Source organism: Emys orbicularis, chromosome 21, assembly GCF_028017835.1.
Source record: "Emys orbicularis isolate rEmyOrb1 chromosome 21, rEmyOrb1.hap1, whole genome shotgun sequence".
NCBI classification, from domain to species: domain Eukaryota; kingdom Metazoa; phylum Chordata; order Testudines; family Emydidae; genus Emys; species Emys orbicularis.
Window position 1 is genome coordinate 2777796 of NC_088703.1, and position 24803 is coordinate 2802598.

General features: G+C 59.4%; 2 protein-coding genes across 2 annotated transcripts; one reads left to right on the top strand and one right to left on the bottom strand.

The window, feature by feature from the left end:
• Positions 1-4116: 4116 nt before the first annotated feature.
• SIRT2 (sirtuin 2) lies at positions 4117-16142 on the bottom strand. The gene is made up of 16 exons (XM_065420786.1): positions 16127-16142; positions 15631-15677; positions 14895-14943; positions 13730-13846; positions 12922-12963; positions 11766-11872; positions 10974-11030; positions 10297-10365; positions 9740-9869; positions 8872-8931; positions 7487-7542; positions 6877-6953; positions 6742-6793; positions 6293-6360; positions 5489-5555; positions 4117-4894 (listed from the first exon to the last, which is right to left on the bottom strand). The coding sequence occupies exons 1-16, from the start codon at positions 16140-16142 to the stop codon at positions 4709-4711; spliced, it is 1200 nt and encodes a 399-aa protein (XP_065276858.1). The 3' UTR covers positions 4117-4708.
• A 672-nt stretch (positions 16143-16814) lies between these two features.
• Positions 16815-22357, top strand: NFKBIB (NFKB inhibitor beta). The gene is made up of 6 exons (XM_065420787.1): positions 16815-17293; positions 18163-18268; positions 19141-19369; positions 20006-20094; positions 20214-20447; positions 21524-22357. The coding sequence occupies exons 1-6, from the start codon at positions 16815-16817 to the stop codon at positions 21569-21571; spliced, it is 1185 nt and encodes a 394-aa protein (XP_065276859.1). The 3' UTR covers positions 21572-22357.
• Positions 22358-24803: the final 2446 nt, after the last annotated feature.

Below are 24803 nucleotides of genomic sequence, written 5' to 3' on the forward strand. Positions count from 1 at the left end.
GCGGCCGGGCACTGCCCAGACTCCGGCCAAGATCAGGGCCCCGGCGCGCCGGGCGCTGCCCAGACCCCGGCCGAGATCAGGGCCCCGGCGCGCCGGGCGCTGCCCAGACCCCGGCCGAGATCAGGGCCCCGGCGCGGCCCAGACCCCGGCCGAGATCAGGGCCCCGGCGCGGCCCAGACCCCGGCCGAGATCAGGGCCCCGGCGCTGCCCAGACCCCGGCCGAGATCAGGGCCCCGGCGCTGCCCAGACCCCGGCCGAGATCAGGGCCCCGGCGCTGCCCAGACCCCGGCCGAGATCAGGGCCCCGGCGCTGCCCAGACCCCGGCCGAGATCAGGGCCCCGGCGCTGCCCAGACCCCGGCCGAGATCAGGGCCCCGGCGCTGCCCAGACCCCGGCCGAGATCAGGGCCCCGGCGCTGCCCAGACCCCGGCCGAGATCAGGGCCCCGGCGCTGCCCAGACCCCGGCCGAGATCAGGGCCCCGGCGCTGCCCAGACCCCGGCCGAGATCAGGGCCCCGGCGCTGCCCAGACCCCGGCCGAGATCAGGGCCCCGGCGCTGCCCAGACCCCGGCCGAGATCAGGGCCCCGGCGCTGCCCAGACCCAGGCCGAGATCAGGGCCCCGGCGCTGCCCAGACCCCGGCCGAGATCAGGGCCCCGGCGCTGCCCAGACCCCGGCCGAGATCAGGGCCCCGGCGCACCAGGTGCTGCATAGATGCTGACCAAGATCGCAGCCCCCTTGCACTGGCTTCTGCACAGACATAGGGCAAGAGATAGCCCCTTGCCCCGAAGAGCTTCCACTCTCAATAGACAAAGGGCGGGAGGAGAAACCGAGCATGGAGCAATGACTTGCCAGGGGTCACGCAGCAGAGCCAAGGCCAGAACCCAGCTCTCCTGAATCCCAGCCCCCTGGGCCACTCTGCCTCTGAACCTGAGCTACAGGGAGGGAGCTGACAGATGTCTGACCCCACAGATTGGGCTGCGTGTTGCTGCGGCCGGCCGTACGACGGATGACGGGCCCTGCCGGCTGGTGGGCACCCAGCCGGAGATGCTTAGACTTCTGTCTGATGCCTGAGTGGAGCAACTGGGAGTCCCGTGGGCTGCAGATGAGGCCCACTTTCCACTATCCACACCCCTTCACCCAGATCTCCCGGGCACCTGGGCCCAGCCCAGGCCCTTTGCCGACAGACACCGCCGGGAGAAAGCCAGCGAAGGAAGAAAGCAGCAAAGCCAGGGGGCTCTTACCTGGGGCAGGGAGAAGCAGCGGCGGGGAGATCTCCGGCGAGGACGAGAGCAAGGGGGAGGTGATCACAAAGGAGCGAAGGCTGCGATGCCAGGGCTGTGGTTATTATACCTCCGGCAGCCTTCACGTGGTCTCTGGGCCGTGCCGGGCGGAGGGGAAAGGCCACGGGGCGCGGTGTGAAGGCGAGAGAGGAGGGGGAGGGACCGGCGTGTTTGGGTGTCACGCTTCTGGCGCCTGCTGGGACCCGGGAGCGCCAGCGACACGGGCGGGGTGCCCTCAGGCGACTCCCCCCGGGACAGCACGGGCAAAAGGGCCAGGTTCTTCGGCATCCATAGCTCAGGATGGGCCCTGGGCTGGGCTAGCAGGGGGCTGCGGGTCGGGAGTGAGGGGCACCGGCAGGGCTGGGAGGGAGCCCGGGGCTGGGCTGGGGATCAGGAGTGAGGGGCACCGGCAGGGCTGTTGCGGAGGGAGCCCGGGGCTGTCCCAACAGGTGCACAGCCCTGCAGGGATGCTGTGAGAAGGGACCCAGCCTGCGAGGCCCGCACAGGGTGCACGTTTCGCATTTCCTCCTGCGCCTCCTTTATCTGAGCCCAGATCTACGCAGCGAAGCTCAGGTGGGGGCCGGCCCTGGGAGCGCTGGCTCTTGCACTCGAGCGCTGGGGCCTGTGTGGGACGGGGGACTGGGGGGGGAAGGGAGGGAAAGGATCTACTGGAGCAATTCCCCCAGACCTTCCATCGCTCCCCTCCCCCCACATCAGAGCCATGGGCCCATCTAGCCTGGTATCCCGGCTGTCTGCCCGCACTGGGCTCTTTGGCCCATCTGATCCAAACCCTCCCCCCAGCCCCCAGTGCTCCCGCGCGTTCTCCCCTCGCTCAGCATCTCGGTAACTTTCCGTCTCCTCCCACCCTCGGCCTGCGACAGGAAAACACGTCGCCGCTTTCCCTCCCCGGCTAAAAACGCCACCGGCTGGGGCCGGCCTCCGGCCGCGGGCTGGGCTGTGGGTGAAGAGCGGGAAACACTCTACCCCCCCTGCCCCCGGGACTATCCCAGGGGAGTGGTCCTTCCCCGTCACCTCCACCAGGGGGAATCGCTCGGTTACCCAGGCAGGGGGCAAAGGTGGGCGATCTAGGGCCCAGCCCAGCCGCTCGCCCCACGGCATCGGGCACAGCCGGGGAAAGGCAGAGCTGTGAATGACAGCTGCCCCGCGACAGGGAATTCGGACTGAATTAGGGGCAGCCGTCCGCAGGGTGAGATCGGCTGGCTGTGGGGGGAGGCCGAGGCCGTAAGTGGGGCTGGGGGCGCTCTTCCTTCCCAGCAGCAGGAAGGGACGGATCAGAAGGGAAGCAGAGTTCCCCTGCCCCGGTCTGACCCCGCAGATACTCACAAAAGCCCGACTGCTAATACCACGGTCAGCTAGACTTGGGAGCGCCCCAGGTCTGCTCCAACCCAGAGACCTCATCCCCACTCCCAAAGCCAGGGGCAGAACCCAGCAGTCCTGACCCCCAACACCCTCCCAGAGCCAGGGGCAGAACCCCGGAGTCCTGGCTCCGGGCCCCCTGCTCCGACCCACAGCCCCATTCACGCACCCCCCCGCCCCTGAGCCAGGGGCAGAACCCCGGAGTCCTGCCTCCCAGCCCCCACCCCCGTTCTAATCACTAGCCCCTATCTGCCAACGACAGCTCTACTTCCCTTCTGCGGCTCAGCACGTACCTGCTGCTTCCCTCCACAGCTCAGCCACGGGCACCCGAGCCATTTCGACGCCGGCTCCGTCCCTGCGCGGCTGGGAAGGGACGCCAGGGCCCCCGGCCCCTCCCTGCAGGCTGAGCCAGGATGCTGTTTGGTTTGTGTCTGTTCCGGTCTTGCAGCCGAAGGGGTTTTGTAATCCTGCCGCTCGCCTGGACTTGCTGCCTCTGACAGGAGCTCGCCCGGCCTGTTCCAGCATTGGCACCCTAGGTGGAGGAGAGGCAGGGCGGCTGGCGCTTGCCCCAGCTCTGGGAGGAGAGTGGGGTCTAGTGGTTACAGCAGGGGAGTGTGGGAGCTGGGACTTCTGGGTTCTCATCTTAAGTCTGCCGCTGAATCTCAATTTGACCTGGGGCCAGTCACTCCTCCCGCTGCGTGCCTCAATTTCCCCATCTGCAGAATGGGGATAGAAACACAGAGCTGCCCTCCTGAAGTGACGCACGCCAAGCGCAGAGGGCCATGGTCTCGCCTGCCGGCAAGAAACCTCTGACTCGGGGCCTGAGCCTGTCCGCACTGCAGCCAGCGGGACGAGTCCCACAAGGGGAAGGAAACTCGGGCTGGATTCTGATCTCGGCTAAATCCGCTCCCAGTCGCACCAGCGTGTCTATAAGTAACAGCAACAATGCCCGTTTCTTCTTTACCAGATCTCAACCCGCCTCACCCTCTTGAACAGATTTATCCTGCCTGTAAGGCAGGGCAACTTTACCATCCCCGTTTCACAGATGGGGAAACTGAGGCAGGGAGCAGCTAAGGGCCACTTCCTGTGGCCACGGTCACACAGGAAGTCCACAGCAGAGACAGGAATTGAACCTGGGTGTCTGTCATAAGCCACTGCCTAACACTGCCGCCCACCCCTCCCATTCCCTCTAGGATGGCACTGAGATGACACCACCCCAGAGTAGGTTGTGGCAAACTCTTTATACAAGGATCCTGGGATGGTGTCAGCATTGAAATGCAGCCACCTCTGGGGCAGGACAGGTGTTTATACAGGGATCCTTTGAAGTCAAGCGAGTCATTCTGGATTTACACCAGACCGACAGAATATGGGCCAATACCACCTACGGCTCTGCACAAAATTCCATTTCCCTTTATACATTCATGTCAGAGGGAGAGAGACCCAAAAGCCAACGCGAGTCTCGCCTCCAAGATGCTAAAATTTAATAGTCAAGTGATACTTAATACATTGCAATAACTAACCCAAATTAAACACCGAGTGCGGGGGGGGAGGGGGAGAATCGCGTAATGTGCCGGTATTCGATTTGCAGCCCAAATGCACCTACTAGCTTTGGCGACGCTTGTCGGGAAGTCTGGGGCCTGGCACATTAGCGAGATGGGTCTCGGAGGGAAACGGGATCCCAGCTGGGGGAACGAATTAGAAAGGAAATGCAAGTCTCTCTTGCGGTGCTCTCCGTGAACCCTGGATTTCAGTTATTCTCGCTCGGTGGGGAAATAACGAAACACGTGGTTAGCGCGAAACGATTCAAAGCAGCCCCTGCTCACCCAGGATAGGCGATTCCAGAGTCAAACGCCCCTGAATCTCATCCCTTCCCCAGCCTCTCTGATCCCAGACCCCCCTCCCCTCTGAGCTGCAAACTTGGGGTGACCCCAGCTCCCAGCCCTCTTTAGATCAGAGACAGCTCTCACCCCTCGTAGGGGGAGACAGTCCAGGCAGTGGCGAGTTCTAATCCGCTCCGATTAACGGCCCTCGCCAGCCACGGCCGGGCTCCATCATTCCGCTTTGCTTCCGGCGTCGCTTTCCTTCTGGGGCGATGACCCCGGCTTCGCTGGGGGAGGGGAGGGGCTTGCCGTGGCCCCAGCCGGGGGAGGGGAAGGGCTTGCCCCGGCCTCGCCTGCCTGCCCCGACTTGGCATCGATGGCAGAGTGCTCCTTCTTCACCAGCTCCTCCAGCTCGTTCTGCACAAAAACACAGGGCAGTGGGGCTTGCGTGCAAGGGGGCAGAGCGGGGGAGAAGTTGGCTGTCCTGGGAAGGGGGCTAAAGCAAAGATCTCTGGTGGCACCATTTGTACCACCTTGTCCTTGAGAGAGGCGCTTTCCTCCTCCACGATCTCCGCTCGCTCTGCCGTACCGTGTATCCAGAGATCCCTCACCCGACGCTGAGACGCAGCCGCCTTTGGGGTGGGGCGGGGCAGCTGTTTATACAGGGATCCCTCATCCAACGCGGAGGTGGAGTCAACTCTGGAGCGGAGCACGGCAGCGGAGCATACCGCCCCTATGAAATGCAGCCACCTCTGGGGAAGGGCAGGGCAACTGTACGTCTGTGAATCGCTCACCCAGAGCTGAAACACAGCATCTTCTGGGGCGCAACGCGGCAACTTCTTAAGCAGGCCCGGAGCAAAGGCAGCTCCAAGCGAATGGGGTCACCAGAGCTCAGATTCTAGCCAGGACACCTGGGCTTGACGCCCTGGACTCTTAAGAAGAGCTTGCATAGGACTTTGGGATGGTGCATAGACACGGGGAGGCAGGAATACACAGGAAAGGAGTCCATACCTTCCATCCCAGCAGCTCGGCCAGCACTGTGCAGCCTTCGTCGCACTCCCCGAGCCATGCCACATCCCTGGGGCGGGGAGGGAGAGCCCCGTGGGGGAAGAAGCCAACAAGCAGGTGTTAATGAAACGGCTTTGTGATCGGGGAGAACCCCCCCACCCCAGATCTCGGATGACCTGCCCTGGAGGCGGAAGAGCCCGCTGCCCGTCTCTAGCGCCGATCAGCTAAGGACCTGAAAGGGCTTTCTCAGCATCAGCGATCTCCCCGCTTGTGAAGGATCGCTGGCCCTGTTTTACAGAGGGGAAACTGAGGCACGTAGCGGTTCGGCAACTTGCTCAAGGTCTCAGCAACTCAGTGGCAAAGGCAGGGCAGGAAGCCAAGAGGTGTAGCTCTCACCATGCCCAGTTCTAAACACTAGACACCCCCCCCACCCCCGCACACACACACACACACACACACACACACACACCTCGAGCCAGGGACAGAACCTAGGAGCCCTGACTCCCAGCCCTCCTGCTCTAACCACTAGACCCCACTCCCCTCCCAGAGCTGGGGACAGAACCCAGGAGTCCTGGCTCCCAGCCCTCCTGCTCTAACCACCAGACCCCACTCCCCTCCCGGAGCTGGGAAGAAAACCCAGGCGTCCTGGCCCCCCATCCCCTGCCCTAAACATTAGCCCGTTTCTTGTCCCTCCACCCCAGGAGCCAAGCGCACCCAGCCTGCCCCCCAGCAACGCAATGGGCCATCACCCCTCTCTCAGGGTGGGCTGTGCGACCCGCCCTGGCCCCTTGTCCCCAGGGAACTTGCCTGTAGGCCTTTTCCGAGTCGAAGTCCATGCCGGTGCCGAGGCCCATCAGGGACATGAAGGGATCACTCTGCAGACAAGACAGACCACCGGTGAGGACAGACAGGCTCCCAAGCGGCTGCAGGGGGGGTGGGGGCTCCTGGGGGCCACCGGGAGATTATACGAGCCCCCTGGAGAAACCCTGAACCATGCCCCCCCCACTCCTCTCCTGGGGCTTGCTAGGTGGACGCCCAAGATTTTGGGGTGCGTGTGGGGGGGGGAAAAACTGGGGGGGGAGGGGCAGGGCATCACAACTGCCTCCCTCCCACCCCCAACAGTGCTAATTCCACCCCCTTCCCCTGGCAAGATGCAGCCAAGCACGTCAGGCCGGCAGGGTGGCGTCGTCCCTGCCAGACGGTACCCGCTCGAGCACTCGTTCCCCGCAGCTCCAGGGCACCGAGAAAGGCCTCACCTGCCCCGTCTTCTCCTTGTTAATCAGCAGCCTCGGGGTGTTTGTGGGCACCCTGCGTCAGACAAGGAGAGGGGAGGTCAGGAGGGGGCAACCCACAGCCGGGGGCCTGGCAGGCGGCCCCGGAGCACCACCCACCTGCTGACGAGGGAGGCGAAGGGCTGCACCTGCAGCGATGTGCCCATGATGATGAGCAGATCCACCTTCTGGAAATCCTGCAGGGAGTATGGGGCAGAGGGTTAGCGCCGTGCTGCCAGCCGCCACCATGGGGCTGGTAATTCCCCCCCCACTGCCCTGACGATCAGCCCTATGGACCCCCCCGGCCCTGTATTCCCCCCACGTCAGATCAGTGGACCCCCCCAGCCCTGTGTTCCCCCCCACGTCAGACCAATGGGTCCATCCAGTCCCATATTCCTACCCAGCCCTGTATTCCCCTCCAGGTCAGACCAATGGGCCAACCCAGCCCTGTATATCCTCCCTGGTCCCCAATCAGACTGCCCCCTCCCCCCCCCCCCCCGAATTAGACCAATGGGCCCATCCAGCCCCATATATCTGCCCCGCCCACAATCAGACCAACCGAGGATCCCTCCCCACGCTCCCTGCTGCTGTCCCAGCTCAGAGCAACCGGCCCATCTACCCTGGTATCCTGCCTGCATCAAAGACAGATTCCCACTGCTTCAGGACTTGGGGGTGGGCAGGTGTTTATTGGGGAGCCGATGCTGGGCGCACGGCCGGCCGGGGCACTTACCGACTGCATGAGTGTGAAGAAGCGGGGAGGCAGGCTCTCCCCAAAGAACACGATATCTAGGGAGAAGAGAAGCCGTCACACTCAATGCACGAGGGCCGAGGAGAAGCCAAGGTGTCGGGTAGGAGCAACGGCAGGTCGGCAGCCTCCCGGGGCCGGATTCTCAGCTAGGATAGGTCAGCTCTGGCTGATTTATACCAGTTGGGGATCTGGCCCCACTGACTCCCATGGAGCGACATCAACTCACACCAGCTGGGGATCTGGCCCCATAGACTTCAGACACCCCTTAGAAGCCCCCAGTTCCTGTCTGCTGTATGTGAATATAGCTCTTTGGGGCAAGGACCATGTGTTTGCTCTGTGCTTGTACAGCCCCTGACACAATAGAGGCTTGGTCCCTGACAAGTCCACGGCCTAGGACCCCAAGGCGCTACCATAATACATCTAATAGCAACAAACATGTACAGCGCCTAGCACAAAGGCACGAATGAGGACCCCAGGTGCGACCCCTACACAAATAATAAAAATACCGTCCGTGGGGAATTTATCCCAGGAGCACGCGATTGCTCTAGCATCCTTAGCCAAAACTGGCTTTGCGGTCACCGTGCTGCGGGCCGTTTTCAACAGCTGCTGCCCTCCATTCCAGAGGTGGCTGCATTTCAACCATGCTCTGCACCTATGTTTGTAAATCACTTTTGGAACAAAAAGCCCGGGAAACATACAAGTCTCGGGAGAATTTCATTCCACCTCCCTAGAAATCACCTTCCTCTCCCTTCACTTCCTGTCCTCAACCGTTGCTGCCCGCTGTTAAACCGTTGTTGCGCTCTGCCCTAGAGATGGCTGCATTTTCAGAGGTGGAGACAGAATTCTCCTCACTGCTTTTCAGGGGAGCCGCAAATTCAGATTTGCTAAACCCTTCGAGCTCTCTGGAGCCGAAGGAAGATCAGAAGAGAAGAGCGTTGTTATTACCAGTAACTGCTAAGCTGCTCTTCCAGACTACAGTGCAGAAGCAGAGACATACACAGAGACAGACATGAAGAGAGATCCGTGCTCCAATTCTTAGGGTACGTCTACACTCAAAGCGTTACAGTGGCGCAGCGACACCATTTCAGTGTAGACACGACCTACGCCGATGGGAGGGGTTCTCCCATTGGCACAGGGAATCCACCTCCCTGAGAGGTGATGGCTAAATCGACGGAAGAATTCTTCTGTCATCCCAGCGCTGTCTACACCGGGGGTTAGGTCGGTATAACTGTGTCCCTCGGGGGGTGGGGGGTGGATTTTTCACCCCCCTGAGACATGAAGCGAGACCGATGTACGTTCCTAGTGTAGACCAGGTTAGCCTCATCCCCCCCGAACGAATCACCAGTGGGCGAGAACTAGACACTCACCCGGCTTCACCAGACTCTGACATTTGTCGCACTTGGGGGTGACAGTCGAGAAAATCTTTTCTGAAAGAGGGAAAAGGAATGAAAGTCAGCGGCCGGATTCTCCGCTCAGCTTTGGAGGCGGCGGGAACAGACGGCTCTGACGGGAAGCAATGGCAAGTTATGAACATTAGCGATTTTAACGGGTTTTGGAAGAGACCTGAAAGCTTCGAGCAGATTCCTAACACTCAAGAGATCAGGAAACTAGCAAACGTGACGGCAGATCACGCCACATCCGGCACCTTCCTCTGCAGCTTTGGGCCACCGTCAGAGACGGGATACCCAGCTAGACAGGCCTCTGGTCTGATCCAGGCGGGCAATTCCTGAGGTCTCGACTTCGTGCAGAAACCCAAGGGAACATGAATGACAGCCTCGTCCTCTTGAGCGCTATGCAGACCTAGAGACCGCTAACCTCAAACACCCAAGCTCCGCCTTGCTTTCGAGCCTGCAGGCGTCTGGCAGAGAGATTGGCTACCACCCTGGTGAGTCCCATGGTTTTTGCTCCCCACCATTAACCAGAGCTCCTGGCTCAGGACAAGCCTGCGTGTGACAGACTCTCCCCCAGCCTCTCACGCCCCCCGCAGGCCGTCCATTCGCTGGGGGAGAACCTGGCAGGAATCTTTGCTTCACTCCTGTCACGTCCTCAGGCTGATTGGTCTCCCCAGGCCCCTTTTCTTACTGGCAGGGTGGGAGCTCCTGGAACGGATGGGGATTAACAGGGCCTCGTGGATTACACGCCCATCTCGATCGGCGACGGACTGGGGCCCCATGGGGACTCTGAACGGTGTGGCCATTGATGGAGGTTGCTAAGGAGAGCCGGGGGCAGAGGTACCTTTCATCCAGTCCAGGGTGTACTGCTTCTTGCAGGAGGAGCCGAGACAGTGAGAGGTGAAGAAGGTGCCGTGGGCTTCCACCAGATCTTCCTGGTCCAGTCCGGCCACCCGCTCCAACGTGTCAATATTCTGCAAGGGACAGACACGCCCACCTGCCCCTTGTAACGCTGCGGGGCTGGGCAGGGACTGAGACCCAGGGAGTGAAACTGACCAGGCCTAGTTTCACTGCCCCCAGGCTGAGCTGACGCCCCACTTAGATCCCCCTCCGCCCCAAATCACAGTGTGGCGGGCCCTTTAAAGGGGGCGGGGCCCAACCTCACCGGGGACTGATCAGCTGGAGAGCAGGAAGTCAGCAAGTAGCTAAGCTGGGCTGGAGAGCAGCAGGAAGGCTCCTGGAGCATGGAGAGGGGTGTCCCTCAGTAGCTTGGGGGGGGCGTTGCTGGAATGAAGAGGGGCGGTGCCCCCTCCCATGGGCTGGGAGTCCCAGCTTGTTAAGTGTATTAAGCCCACCCCCATGCCCCCCACGACCTCGCTGGGCCTTCCAGGGGTCACCCACCTGCGTGTAACAGCGCAGCAGCAAACCCTTCTCCTTCAGCAGCCGGATGAAGTAGTGGCACACGGTGGGCTGGAACGGAGCAGGGGGGCGGTGTTGAGGATTCCCTTGTAGGTCAACAGCAGCTGTCCCTGCCTTTTATTTACACCAGCTGATTCCCAGCTCGCCGGGGGAGGAGGAAATCTCACCCCCTGGCTTTGGACTGCCATCAAGGGGGGTTCTACACCTTTCAGCGGGGCAGCGGCTGGAGGCTGGACAGCCTCAGATTGGCCGGTTGGTGTGACCCAATGGGGAAAGAGGGAGGGGATACCAGACCAGCTGGGCCCATCTGTCTGATCTACCATGGCAAGGCTATGCCAGGCTAGGATCCATGGATCTGGTCCAACACAGCCTGGAGGGGCTAGCGCTGTGATCTGGAGCGAGGGGCTGTCTGGCTGGGCCTTTTCGTCTGATCTGCGATCTATTCCCAAATACCCTGCCATCCAACTGCCAGGATCCGAGAGCCCAGGAGTCCTGGCTCCCAGACCCCTGCTCTAGCCACCAGACCCCTTCCCTTTCCTGGAATAAGGAAAAACCCGGGAGCTCTGGCGCTCAGTCTCTGGGTCACAGCGCTACACAATGCCTCTGTATTAAGATGCTAGAGAAAGCGAAGAGCGTCCGATAGCTCCGGCTGGATTTACCTTAAACTGTCCTGGATACAGCTCCCTGGCAAGGGCAAAGAACGGCTCTGGGTGTTGCTGTGTGGAGGGAAATAGACAAACGTTTTGGGTGGGTGGGGCTAAGTTTGGTTGACAGATTCAGAACAAATCCCGTGTCCCCCAACATGATTCCTCACTGAGCAGTCCCCGCAGTTCTGGGGTTTGGCAAACACTTCTCCGGATCAGGCCTTCAAGCAGGGGTGGGGGAGTTCTTCGGCCACCCCCAATTCTCCCTGTGCCCCGGTATTTGAACTCCACGGCCACCTCTGTGCAAAACAAGCACGGCTCCCGATCTCTGGCGCTCCGGACTCCCCCATCCCTGCGTTACAGCCCGGTGCCGAGCTCCCATGGGCTATAGCGGGGTGCTACCAATGCTCGGCCCTCCCTTGTACCAGGCTGCCTGTGTCTCAGAGAGACAGGGGTTTAGTTTGGCCGGTCGGCTAGAAATTGGAGGTGCCAGTGTCTATCCCCGAGATCTTCAGGAGGTTAAACTGGGACAGTTTCCCCTAATGAGACTAGAAACATGAGCAGTTTTGCGAGTCCCAGTCGTGTTTTTAACCTCAATCCATCCTCGGTCGGGGACCAGACTCTGGCTGCCTCAGGTACCAGGGCTGGACAAGAATACGACGTGTCTGCAAGTGCTGACGATGGAGGGGAATTCTTTAGGACGTGGGAGGGTGAAACTGATCAAAGGGACCGTTTAGGTGGCCCACCGGGCAACGCTCGATCGCTACGGAAGGAGATCTCCGAGGCAGGAGGAACCCAGGGTGCTACCTTGAAGTAGTTGATTTCGAAGATGGCTTCAGGGTACGGCAGGTTGTAGCTCTGCAGATTGGCGTAGAGCCCCGTGCCGGGCGACCGGAAGTCCGGGATCCCCGCGGCTGAAGGGACACAAGGGGAGCCTCTTGGAAAACCCACCCAAATGCCGAGCGGTGTTGGTCAACGGGATGAGCTGGAGAACGGATGCCTCAATGCTGGGGGAGCCCTCTAGCAAGGGGCTGGTCACCTCCTTGTCCCTCAGCCTAGCAGGGGAGCAGTTTTCTCGTAACACTCGTTTTCTGGGGTCAGCCGTGGGCAGAGCTATCAGGTTCTAGGGATTCCGGATTCTTCACCGGGACTTGGGAACAGCCAAAGTCCCCCAACTCCCCACAGAATCCATCCCAGGTTTTTCAGGGAGCCCACTCCAGGTGAGGACAGGTCTTCTGCGAGTGCTAGGTCATAAAGCTCCTGGCCACATACCTCAGTGCTGGAGCCAGGTGCTTTGGCTAGGAAACGCGGCCGCTGTGCAAGTCTGGATGTGCAATATAACCCCACGAACTGCTCCGCCACTGCCCAACAGGGGGCGCTGTGCTGCCAGAGGTGCTGTCTTTCAAACAAGACTTAAAGTCCTGAACATTCCTGGTCGCTCAAGGTCCCATAGCACCTTCCCCCTCCCTTCTGCCCAATAACACCCTGGCATTAGAGACAGCGTTCTGGTCAAATTCCAGCCAGCGCTATTCCATCCTGCCTCCCTACCATCCTCCTGCAGTTTCAATCAGATCCAGGATTCATCTTCACTTCCTCTCCTAAACGGCTGTGCAACTGTCACGCTCCACACCAGAGGCAGAGGCAGATGCGTGATCCCTGCATAAACAACCCCAGAACTGGCTGCGTCTCGGCACTGGAGGAGGGACCAGTACAAACAGCTGCCAACCTCAAGAGTCGTCTGCATTTCCGTGGAGGGGTGAGCGATCCCTGTACAAACAGCTGCCGCGTTCCACCCCAGAGGTGGCTGCATTTCAGCAGTGGCTTGTAGACAGCTTTGGGATGGAAAGTGCTATAGAAACACTAGGGGAAACTGAGCCGTATCAGAACCCCCTCGGTTTATTGCTACGCGCTGGTTTCTTTTCAAAGTGAACGATCTAACCGCCGCGCCCGCTGCTGTACTCACAGGTCGAGATCCCAGCGCCCACTATGCAGACGACGTTCCTGCCTGCAAGGTAACAGAGGGAGGCGTCAAACCTGACTCTAGAAAGCTACTCGGGAAACAGCCCCAAGCTCTCAGCGCTTCCAGGGGAGGGCGGGTGGCGTTGGTAGACTTCACGGCAGCCACCTGGCCCAATTTGCAAACCTCTAGACTCTCAGGTCTAAGATCTAGATCAAAACTGCACTCCTGACCTCTGCTGGACCAGGTCCTGATCTGCAGTTACGCGCAGGCCCCTCTGTGCCGCTCCGGGGAGGAACAGCCCTCTAAGAGCATCCCTAGGGGCCTCCCCAGCTGGCATAAAGGCCCCCGCTTCCAGCATGGGGGACCAGAGCTCACTGCAGTATGGCAATTCTCTGCTTCATAGGGGCCATGGGAAGCAGAGACCCAGCAGAGCAGCCCTGAGGCAGCTCTAAGTTATGCCAGGCCCAGAATACGAGCGGCACAAGGGAGGTTTAAAGACACCTCCACCAACCCTGTCCCAAGTGCCGAGAAGGAGTAACTGCGAATCAGGCCCACGGAGGCTGGATCTCTCCCAGCAGCACAGGAGCACCGAAGCACGGATGACTTTGCAAGTCAGACTTGTCCCCCGGCTTGTAAATTACACCAGCATGGAGTCCCTGTCACATTCACAGTCGGCTCTATGCCTCCCTCTCGGCAGCCCCTCTGGCCCCCGGTCTCTCCCAGGCATGGTTACCCCCAGCACCTTCCCCTTCCCGTTTGGGGGATCAGAATGAGGGTTGGCTCCCTGGCCAAGAAGGGAGAGTCAGCTTACACTTCTCGCTCTGCATGAAGCGGCTCACTCCGTCCAACGTCAGCTCATCCAGCACCTTCTCTGGCTTCTCGCTGCCCAGGCCCAGCGTCCGGGACAGGAGGTGTCGCAGGAAATCCACTGAAAGGGAGAGAACAAACAACGTTAGCCGCTGGGGTCCCCTAGGAGCCAGGACTCCTGGATTCTGTTCCCAGCTCTGGAAAGGGAGTGGGGGGCTAGTGGTTACAGCAGGGGAGCCGGGGGCCAGGACTCCTGGGTTCTATCCCCAGCTGTGGGAAGGAAGTGGAGGTAGTGGTTAGTGCAGGAGGGGCTGGGAGCCAGGATACCTGGGTTCTAATCCCAGCTCCTCCACGGACTTACTGAGCTGTCTTGGGCAAGGCAGTGCCCCTCCCTATGCCTCAGTTTCCCCCTCAGTTTCCACCCATTTCTTCCCATTTCCCAATCTCAAAGAGGGGGATGATTGTGAAAATTAGTTAATGTTTGGAAAGTGCCCTGAAGATGCTATGTAAGAGGGGAAGGAGGGCCCAGTGGTTAGGGTTCAAATCACAGCTCTGCAACTGACTCCTTGTGGGACACTGGACAAGTCACTCGGGCCTGGCGTACGCTGCAAAGTTCTCCCCAGGCAGCTCTGTGGGCTAGGAGTGTTCACGCCCACTAGGCGACACAGCTGTGCCAGCAGAACCCCCAGTGGCGACACAGCGAAGCCAGCAGAAGAGCGCGCCTGTCAGTTCAGTTAACGTCTTTTGTGGAGGTGGTGTCGCCGGACTGGCAGGCTCCATGCCTCGGTTTCCCCATCCGTACACTGGGAATAATGGTGCTGCCCTGCCTCCCAGGGTGTTATGAGGACAAATATGTTAGAAACCAGGAGGCGTTCAGGAGCCCGACAAGCACAATCAACAAAGATTATTCAATCCCGATTCCGGCCACAGACCAATTTTTGCCTCGAAGCCCGGACAGAAAAAGCTGGTCTAACTGCAGATTCACCCGATGCTTTAGAGCCTCCCGAGAGGAAGGAATAGCCATAAATTAATAGACCCAGCTGGCTCTCACAGGCTCTCGCTAGCTGGCTATGCACAGTCCATCCCCTCTGTATCACAAAGGAGGTCCACGCAGCTTGGCCTCCCCACGCTCCCCATCCCACCCCTACAATAATGCACAAGCCACCTACTTTCAGACTCTCCAGAGGCGCCACCGTTTTCGGAGTCAGAATCGGAGTCCTGAAGAACAAAATATAGAAAGATCAGTCGGTGAAGTAAGGCAACGTGAACACAGAACTGTCTTCTACGTTTAGTGGCTACTGCTAGAAGCATCTCAGTCTGGGGTAGAATCGGCTGGGGAATTGGAACCAAGGAGAGTCAGGACTCCTGGGTTCTAGCCCCAGCTGCGGGAGGAAAGTGGGGTCTAAATGACTGGAGTGGGGGCTTGGGGGGATCAGGACTCCTGGGTTCTATCCAGCTCTGGAAGGGGAGTGGGGTCGAGTCGGTTTTAGAGCAGGGAGATGGGGGGGCAGGACTCCTGTGTTCTATTCCCGGCTCCACGAGGGAGCGTGCTTTGGTGGTTTATCACCAGAGAAGGGTTTGAAGATCAGGACCAAACTCCGTCCCTCTAAGGATTTTCACGCCAGACACAGAAGGGACAATTTGCACAACTGTTGGGTCAGACTCTCACCGCAGTCCAGTGTCACTGCTGTGGGATTCGAAAGCCGCACGGGGCTGAGCCCTGGGGACAGACGGCAGGGGACGAGGAGGGACAGGGTTAGCTAGGACGGGATGGGGTTTCCCCTTGTCCCTTGGTTGCAATGGGTTAGCTCAGACCAAGTACAGGCACCCTCCCCACCAAGCTCACTGGGCCTCACCACAAAAGGGAACCCTGACTTCTTCCACACCCCTCCCCCAAATACTCACAGGCGAGTCTGAGCCCCTCTCTGCCTCAATTTCTCCGGCACCCGCCGCTGTGACACGGAAAGGAAAAAAATCCAAGTTACTATCAGAAAGGGCCTGGGAGGAAAGGGGACCCCGCTGGCTCAGGGGTGTGGGGGGGACGCTAGTGACTTGGGGGGGCAGGGGGAAGGAGCCCCCCAGGAAAGGGAGGTCCCCAGTGATTCAGGGTGCAGGGAAACAGGCGCCCACCAGGGAAAGGGGGGACAGGAGGGGAAGCGGGGTGCCTGTGACCCGGGGGGGGGGGGGCGGGAGGAAGGAGTCCCCGGGAAGGGGGGACAGTGGGGACTCGGGGCACAAGGGGAGGAGCCCCAGGCGGAAGGGGGGACCCCGGGGGGCGCAGGGGAGGCCCATGACTTGGGAGGGGCTCGGGGGGAGGAACCCCGGGAAGGGGGGGACCCCGATGACGCGGGGGGGCGGGGCAGGGTGAGCCGCCATAGCTGGGGGGGTCCCCGCTATCTACCGTCCCGCTCGGCCATAGATCCCGGCGCGGGGCTGCCCCGGTGCCTGCCCCGCTCGGCTCCGCCAGGCCCGACTGCGGCCCGGGACCGGGTCCGCCCCCCCGCGGCAGAACTACAACTCCCAGCGTGCCGCGCGCCCCGCCCCTATTCCCAGCGTGCCCCGCGCCCAGCTCCACAACTCCCAGCATGCCCCGCGCCCAGCACCACAAATCCCAGCGTGCCCCGCGCCCGCCCCTGACTGACAGTTCCCAGCGTGCCCCGCGCCCAGCACCACAACTCCCAGCGTGCCCCGCGCCCAGCGCCAGCACTACAACTCCCAGCGTGCCCCGCGCCCGCCCCTGACTGACAGTTCCCAGCGTGCCCCGCGCCCAGCACCACAACTCCCAGCGTGCCCCGCGCCCGGCCCTGCCCGACCGTTCCCAGCGTGCCCCGCGCCCGCCCCTGACTGACAGTTCCCAGCGTGCCCCGCGCCCAGCACCACAACTCCCAGCGTGCCCCGCGCCCAGCGCCAGCACTACAACTCCCAGCGTGCCCCGCGGCCCCCAGGAGCCCGCCGCGGATTGGCTGGGGCGCTGGGGAATTCCCCGGGCCCCGAAATCCCCTCCCTGGGCGCAGCCTGAGCCAGCGGCGCCGGCCCGGGCATGGCAGCGGCGCCCCGCGAGCCGCAGGGTTAGGGTGGGTCCCACAGCAATGGCGGAGCCGCAGCAGCGGGCCGCGCCGGGGCCGGGCCCGGGGCCGGGGCCGGGGGAGGCCAAGCGGCCGGAGGCGGGCGAGGACTGGTGCGACAGCGGCCTGGGCTCCCTGAGCGAGGGGCAGCTCAGCCAGATCCAGGATGGCCTGGGGGCCCCCCAGGAGAAGCCCCCGCACCCCCCTACTGCCGTCACCGTGACCTCTGACCCCTGCCCCGGGGGTCGCCCTGTGACCTCTGACCCCAGTGGCCCCAAGACCCCCGACTCCTGCGGGTCGGGCTCCGAGCGCCTGGACTCTGCCCTGGGCGAGGACGAAGCCGGCTGGGGGGCGGCCGTGGGGCAGGCGGTGGGGGCGATCACCCAGGGCGTGGAGGCCGTGCGGCTCGGGGACCCCGCGCCCCGGGCTGGGGAGACGCCCGCGGTGGCCCCCGAGGCCTGGCTGCACCACGTCCTGGGCTTCGTGACCGAGGACGGGGATACGTAAGTATGCGGGCGCCTGCTTTGTCCCTGCCTTGGGAGAGGGGGGTTCAGGCACCCCGGTGTCTCCCTGCGGCTTCGGTGCTGGCCCGGGTCTCACCCCCTCGGTGCGGCTCCCTTATGGGATGGAGGGAACCCGCTCTCGGTGATGGGTTTCGGAGTGGTAGCCGTGTTAGTCTGTATCCGCACAAACAGCGAGGAGGGCTCCTCGTTTTTCTCTTGGTAACGTCCCTTCTTAGGGTCTCTTTGTCCCCAGCCCCGTCTCCAAAACCCTGCCTCGGGTCCCAGTCGTGGGGGCTAAGTTATGTGGAAGCCAACGCGGGGACAGGGCCCCACTGCTCTGTGCTCTTAGCAACGCACCTCAGCACGACAGGGATGCAGCCCTGCTCTTGGATCTCAACTAGCATTTTGGCCGAGAAAGTGCAGCATGGGGTGGGGGGTGGGGATTCTGAGTCATGGGCTTTCCCCCCGGGTGCTCCTCAGTCCTGACCCACAGCCACCCCCCTGCTCTAGTTTTGGACTTCGGACACACAGCAGACAGACCCCTAAACTGCAGGCCCCCTGCTGCTAGTTCTGTGCTGTCTCCATTGATAGTGGCCCTCAATCCCTGGTCTCTCGGTCCTGGGACGCTTTAGGCATCGTCTGCAAATCCGTCACCGTTGGGAGCCTTTTCCGTTGCCCAAACACATACAAGCTTTGCCCTATGGCCTCCCTGCTACCTCTCCAGCTCCTTGGTACTTGTGCGCTCTTTGCTGACTAGATCGAGTCTTCTGCTTGCTAATCACTTCCCTTTCAGGGGCGGTATTTTCAGCCAGTTGCGCGGTACCGCTTTTTCATTTTGCTTGGACTGGTATCTGTTTTTCTCTCCCCAGAGCCCTCCACTTGGCTGTGATTCATGAGCATGAGGCCTTTCTGGATTCTATCCTGCAGTACACGGCTGGGACGGAATACTTGGATCTGCAGAACGACCTGGGCCAGGTTGGGCCGAGACTGGAGCATTTCCTGTCTGTATCATCCTCTGTTTTACAGTGGGGAAACTGAGGCACGAGGGGGCAAATTGGCTTGCCTGAAGATTGCACAGCAAGCCTGGGGGCAGAACTCGGGAGTACTGGCTCCCAGTCTGGTCCCTACATGATGCCACCTCCTTTATGAAATGCTTGGGGTGCTGGTTGGAAAATGAAACACAACCCCATGTTAAAAGCCCCTCAGCATCATAAATGACTTGTGGGAGAAGGGAAGAGAGTTACAGAGCACAACTATCTCTTTGGGGCTGGGACTGTCCCTAGCTTTGTGTTTGTACCACATCTGGCACGATGGAGTCCCAACCAGATGGAGATGCTACTGCAAAATAAGTGATCAAGAACCAGGGCTGGCATCAAAACACGTCCGCCCCTTTTGTGGCAGAGGGATGGGGAGCAAGCGTGGGGGCTTGACAGCAGTGACAGGGTCAGGGAAGGCTTCGTTTCAGGACGTAAGCTGATCTTCACTCATCCTGGGGTCTTCGCTCATCCCAGGCTGATAAACTGACTTCCACGCAGCTCCTCGTGCACAGGGAGGATGTGACCTTGTCCGCCCTGCGCCCGAGTATTACAGGCGGCTTTTGTGAGAACAGTGGATTTACCCTGGCGTCCTTGGCTAAATTTCCTGACCCTCTTGTGCAATTGGCTGCTGCCCTCCTACCACAGCACTGTTCCTGGGGTATAGGGTGCAAAGCTGTTTGGGAGAATTTGGGGTGAAACCCACTGAAAGAAGTGCGCTCTAGTGCTGTTGATGAGGATCGACCAGGCCCCTTTTAGGGGAGACCTACCCTAAGCTTTCTCACCCCCCTCTCTCTCGTTGCCCTTCTCCAGACGGCACTGCATATTGCAGTCATCCTCGGCGCCTCCAACTTTGTCCGCAAGCTGATGGCAGCCGGGGCGGGGCTCTGCGTGCAGGAGAAAGCTGGCCACACAGCGCTGCACCTGGCATGCCGGGAGGGCTGGCGGGACTGCGCACAGTGGCTCCTGGCAGCGCTGAGCGGGCACAGGCCCGGCGAGGGGAATGACGCCTGCGCTCAGTTGGACTGCACCAATTATGATGGTATGGAGCCTCTCGTCACCCGCCTGGCAAATACACTGGGCCCGTTACACGTGGGACCTTTGTCCGGAGCATTCTCACCCTCCTTCCCTTCCCCTTCCCCAGCCAATAAGGAGCTGGCACCACAGCCTGGCACCAGCCCAGCTCCCATGGCCAGAGCATGCAGCGCTCCAGCTATTCTCTGCTTCCCCCGAGCTTGTGGAGGGCCGAACATGAGTTAGAGGCTTCTCTAACATACCCAAGGGCCAGAGAACACCAGAATTTGGCCACCACCAAAGTGGCTTCGATGCCCGTTTGCCCCGAGTGCAGAAGTGGCTTAACTGAGAGTGTGGCCCGCCACTTTGGGGGTGACAAAAACCAAAAGGCAGTATGCTGGGTGGATACATAGTCTGCTGTGTAGCCCAAAGTTAACCTGTGGAACTCCCTGCTGCAGGACACGACTGGTGCGAAGAAATCAATGAGACTCCTCCATAAAAGATCCCTCTAGTCTTGTCCCCCCCCCCCCCCCCCCCGTAGCAGGGCGAACAATCCTCTCGTGTTGCCATGACAGCAGCCAGCTGGTCCACCGATAGGTTGCTAGGTGGCCTGAGGGAGACAGAAATCAACTTGATCAAAATTGTCTGCTCTTGGTTTCCACAGGTTACACGCCGCTGCACGTGGCTGTCCTGCGGAAGGACCTCGAAGTGGTCAAGCTCCTTGTGGGTGCCGGAGCCGATCTCAACAAGGCGGTTAGTACTGGGGCTGGTGTGGATCGTGTCCAGGGAGGGGTGGGAAGAGATCGAAGGCATTTACCCTTCCCAGAGTACTCCGTGGCAGCCTCGCTGACTTGTCTGTCCACTGCTGGCAGGAGCTGAGCTGCGGGCGGAGTCCCCTCCACTTGGCAGTGGAGTCGCAGAGCCCGGAAGTGGTGGAGTGCCTGCTGCGCGCCGGTGCAGACCCGAGGGCCCGGATGTATGTCGGTTACACCCCCATCTATAGCGCCGTGCACAGGCCCAGCCAAAAGATCTTGCAGCTGCTCCGGGAGTTTGGCTCGGAGGAGCCCGACTGGGACTCGGAGGAGAGCCTGGCTGACAGCAGCGACGTGAGTGGGGTGGGGGTACTGAATTAACACCGCAGGAGGTTGGAGCGCCGCTGGCACCTGGGCGAAGCCAGGCCAAGCGTCCCCCCTTGCTCTGTCCTAGAGCAGCCCCTCCCCCTCTAGGAGCGAGGCTAGACAGCAGTGCTGGAAAGCCATTCCCATTCTCTAGCTATGTAGCACCCCTCAGCCTGGTTCCTAGTCTGCTCTGCCACTAACTAGCCCCCTCCTGGGTAAGCCTAGTGGACACTGAAGATCAAACAGGACCCACAGAGACTGAACCCCCCCTTAGAGTGGGTCCCTCTAAAACACAATGGGTGGGGAAGCTGGCATTGTGATTGGCAGCAGTGCAGACCAAAGGGGTCTTTCACCAGCAAGGGAGTCTCTTTTCAAAGGGATTGAGTTCCTCGAGTCTCTGGTCTATTTGGATTAACGCAGACCAGGTTAAGGGGTGATGGGATCAGTTGGTAAGTACCTACCTCGCAGTGCTTCATTGGTAGTAAAAGAGGTGCCGGGGCGCGAGCAATTTTTTTTTAACATTCATGACTGACCTGGCAAGTCCCGAGATGCCAGTGCTGTGAATTGCCAAGCCTAAAGGTGCCAGGACTCGGTCCTAGCACCAATCAAGCCCTGCTACGTGGGTATGAGAAATTTGACAGTAGATGGCTCTTCAGTCTCCTACCAGTTGGAAATTGAAGCATTGACTTGTCGAGATTCAGGAGATAAAAATTTGCCCTTAACAGAGTAATTAGTCCTTAATTTTCCTAGAGCTGTGATGGATTCTCCATCACTGACCATGTTTAAATCAAAATTGGTGGGTGTCTTCCCCCCCCCCCCCCCCAAAAAAAATCTGCTGTAGTTCAAACCGCAATTAATTCAGGGCGGCTCCGAGGCCTGCGTTTTACAGGAAGTCAGACTCGATCAGTCGTTCCTTCTGGCCTCAGGATCCAGCAGATTTTGTGTGCGTGGTTGTTTTAATCTGGCCCTGCCCACCTGATGCGTAACAGTCTCTAAACACGCCCACGCCCCCTTCGATCCCGCCATACCGCTAAAGTCATCAACGAAGTTCTCCCGTTTTTCAGGAGGAATACGACGACATCGTCATCAACAGTGGACACTATAAGAACTGATGGGGCTGGGACGGCATCGCCTGCAGCGTGAGCCGTTCCCCATCTCCATAAAAGACTCGCGTCCTGCCCTGCCGCTGTGGGAATAAATTTGGCAGTGGCGCAATCTCTCCGTTCCCAGCTAGTTCCAACTATTTATCCAAAAGCTGCAGTCTCTGGCTGTTACTTGGAACCAGTCGCCAAAATTCACCAGAGCTTTGATCTAATCCGTTTATTTCCCCTCTCACTTGTTCGTTTTCCTCTGTGTTTCTTAGTTTAGTCAGTTTATATCGAGTTATTTTGATTACGTTAAAATGTTTAAAAATGGTATTTCGGCACCTGCTGCTCTTTGCAGTCGCAGCTGGGATGGATTGTCGGCAGGATTTCTCTGCTCGCTGTATCCTTTGCCCTGTCGAGCCTCCGGTCATTTGCTTTTGAAGTGGGAGCGTCATCCCTACCCGTGCAAGGGGTCTTGCTGGAGTCCACGGATGCTGGTTGCATAACCAAGCAATTCGGGTCAGTGGGGAGCCGCACAAAACGTGGTGCGTGCCTGGCTGGCTTTTAGCTGCCTTTCAGACACCTTGGGCCTGTTTGCTTTTATCTTGAGAAGCAGGGAGCACCGCCTTACTCCAGTTGGATTTAGTACTTGGGGCCGGATTCTTTTTAGCTGCTTCCTAACTGAGGCGGATGGATTTTCACGAGCGCCGTGCAGCCCTGGTCTCCTCCCCCGGCTGTAAGGACGAGGGCGGGTGAGTGCTCTTGAAAATCTGGGCCTCTGCTAGCATTTAGGATCCAACGGCCAGACAGGGCAATAGCTCCGACGCAGGGTAGGAGGATTGAAACAGGCAGGGCGGGGGAGAAATTCACAGGAGGAGCAGATGAGGCTGGTGAGGTCTGTTATGAGCAGAGTGGGGAAGAGAGGGCAAAGAATGAGACCTTTTTAGATCTCAAAGGTGGGGGCGTGAGGTTGGAAAGAGCTAAGGTGGGTTTGGAGCTGTCTGATTTGGGTCAGGCGTGGAGAAGGAGGGACTGCGTCTGTGCCTTGTCTGTAGGAACCGTGCCTCTCTGGTACCTGGCCAATCTTGGTTTCGTCTAAGCACCTCCGCCAGTACTGCAAGGTGGGACCATCTTCATTCCTTTCCCCGAGGAGTCTGTTTTCTTCCTCTGTGCCCGTTGACTGGCTGTAAAGCCTCGTTCGTGCCATACTTGACGCTGGGTGTCAATGGGGTCTCTTCTAGAGCTGCGCGGGAAGCGGATTTCCCATCCCATAACGGTTTTGGAGATCCAAAAATGTGCCTGCCCCAAAATTGGGCGGAAAACGCCCATCTCCGCCTTTCCCGAGCGGAAGGGCTGAAAATCATTTCAGTTGAGGCGTTCGATTTTGATCGTTTTGCAAGTCTGAATTTATTCATTTCAAAACCAAAAGTTGTTTTGACTCCAAAACTGGAAACTTTCCTTGTTAAAACAGGACGTTTCACCGGTTTTAAACCCCCCACCGCCCTCCCAGTGTTTTGAACTGAGCAAGTCAGACAAAGCGGCCCTGTTCACAAGTAGCCTTGGCTTTGACAGATTGACGTGGTTTTTTCCCCTCCGGGGGGAACGGTTTGTCAGATTCCCGACTAGCTCTGATCTTTGCATCTAACACCATGGACCCTCAACGGAGACGGGACCGCTGGGTGCTGCGCTGTCTGAAATTGCTTCCCTTTGCCAGGGGGGGAATTTTGGAAGAACTGTCGTAAGCAGACCTGAGACTTGATTTAGAAACTTGCTGCATTAGGTACAGATGGCTTTTCAGTAAGACCTACTACTCTCCCTCTCCTCCTCCCCCCCCCCCCCCCCCGTTCCATTTGAGCTTTAGAAGGGTGCGGGGAGAAAAGATCGACTTCTAAACAAAATCCTCCTCGTTTGATGAGGCTGCCGTTTCCTCCTTTACATTCTCACGCTTCTTGTAAACGAAAACACAGGCCAAAACGTAAGGGAAGATTGGGGCTCTCTGCTTTTTAGGGGACGGGGGTTAATTCTCAAGGGCCGACCACCTTAGCTGACATCAATGTGATCTCAGTACCAGGAGGTGGGGGCTGGCTAATGAGGTTCTGGATGTGTCGGGGGGGGGGGGCGGAATCAGTAGTCTTCCTGGGAAGTGGGGTTGGATTTTTAGTTCACTTGCCCCAGTGCGAAGGACTGAGGGACCTGACTGTGTTAGAGTCAATATTACTTTTCCCAGCCCTCAAGTGGACCAGGATTGAGCCCTCTCGGCCTCTGTACTTATTACTAAAGGGCTTGTCTAACACACCTGTTGTAGCCCTTCAACAACCCCTGGCTCTGTGCAGCAGGAGATGACAAAGCAGATCAGGCTCATTGTCCCCATTTTACAGATGGGGAAATGGAGGCACAATGAGCTGCCCAAGGTCACCCAGCAGGCCAGTGGCCAAACTGGGAGTAGAACCCAGGTTCAGCAAGTCCCTGGTCCAGGGCTCTATGCACTAGGCCACACTGCCTCTTTGTGTCTGTCTAGTTAAAGTTGTACAGTCCCATCTGTGGGCCTGCAGTTATACGGACACTGGGAAAGGGAATGGGCTGTACCAATATAAGGCACCTCTAGACCAGTCTAACTGTCCACACTAGCGGTTGTACTGTCTTGCTATCAGTAACCCCCCCCCCCCCCCAAAGTGACCTGAGGCTCCTCCCAGTTTAACTCCCGAAAGCAACCTGGTCCCTGGCTGATTGTTCTCCAACACCGTGCTGAAGAGGCTGGCTGAAGAAACTGCTGCATTCTTCTCCCAGCAGAAGGGAAATGGCTTTTTCTATGTAAGCATTGTCTGTTCATTTCCCCAGCTGGCTCTGTGTCTAGAGACACAGATACCACATAACTCTCGTCCAGTGTGTGTTGTGAGTTTTGTATGAGCTGTCGTCTAACTTTATACGGTTCTGTGTCTGTGTGTTCTTTCTCCCCACTCTCTGTATCGTGTATGTTCTTGACCAGTGATGGGGGATGAGATTAAAGCTAGTGCTTGACCTATACAGCGTGTCTGGTATTTGTGTGGAGGGCAGGGCGTTTGGGCAGAGGATTGGACTCGCTGCATCACAGCCATAGTCCATCTCTAATAATACCAGGTTCTCACATAGCACTTCCCATCCATAGAGCTCAAAGTGCTGTACAAAGGAGGTAAGCAGCATTTTATCCCCATTTTACAGACAGGAAAACTGAGGCACAGAAAGGGGAAGCGTCTTGCCCAAGGTCATGCACCAGGCCAGT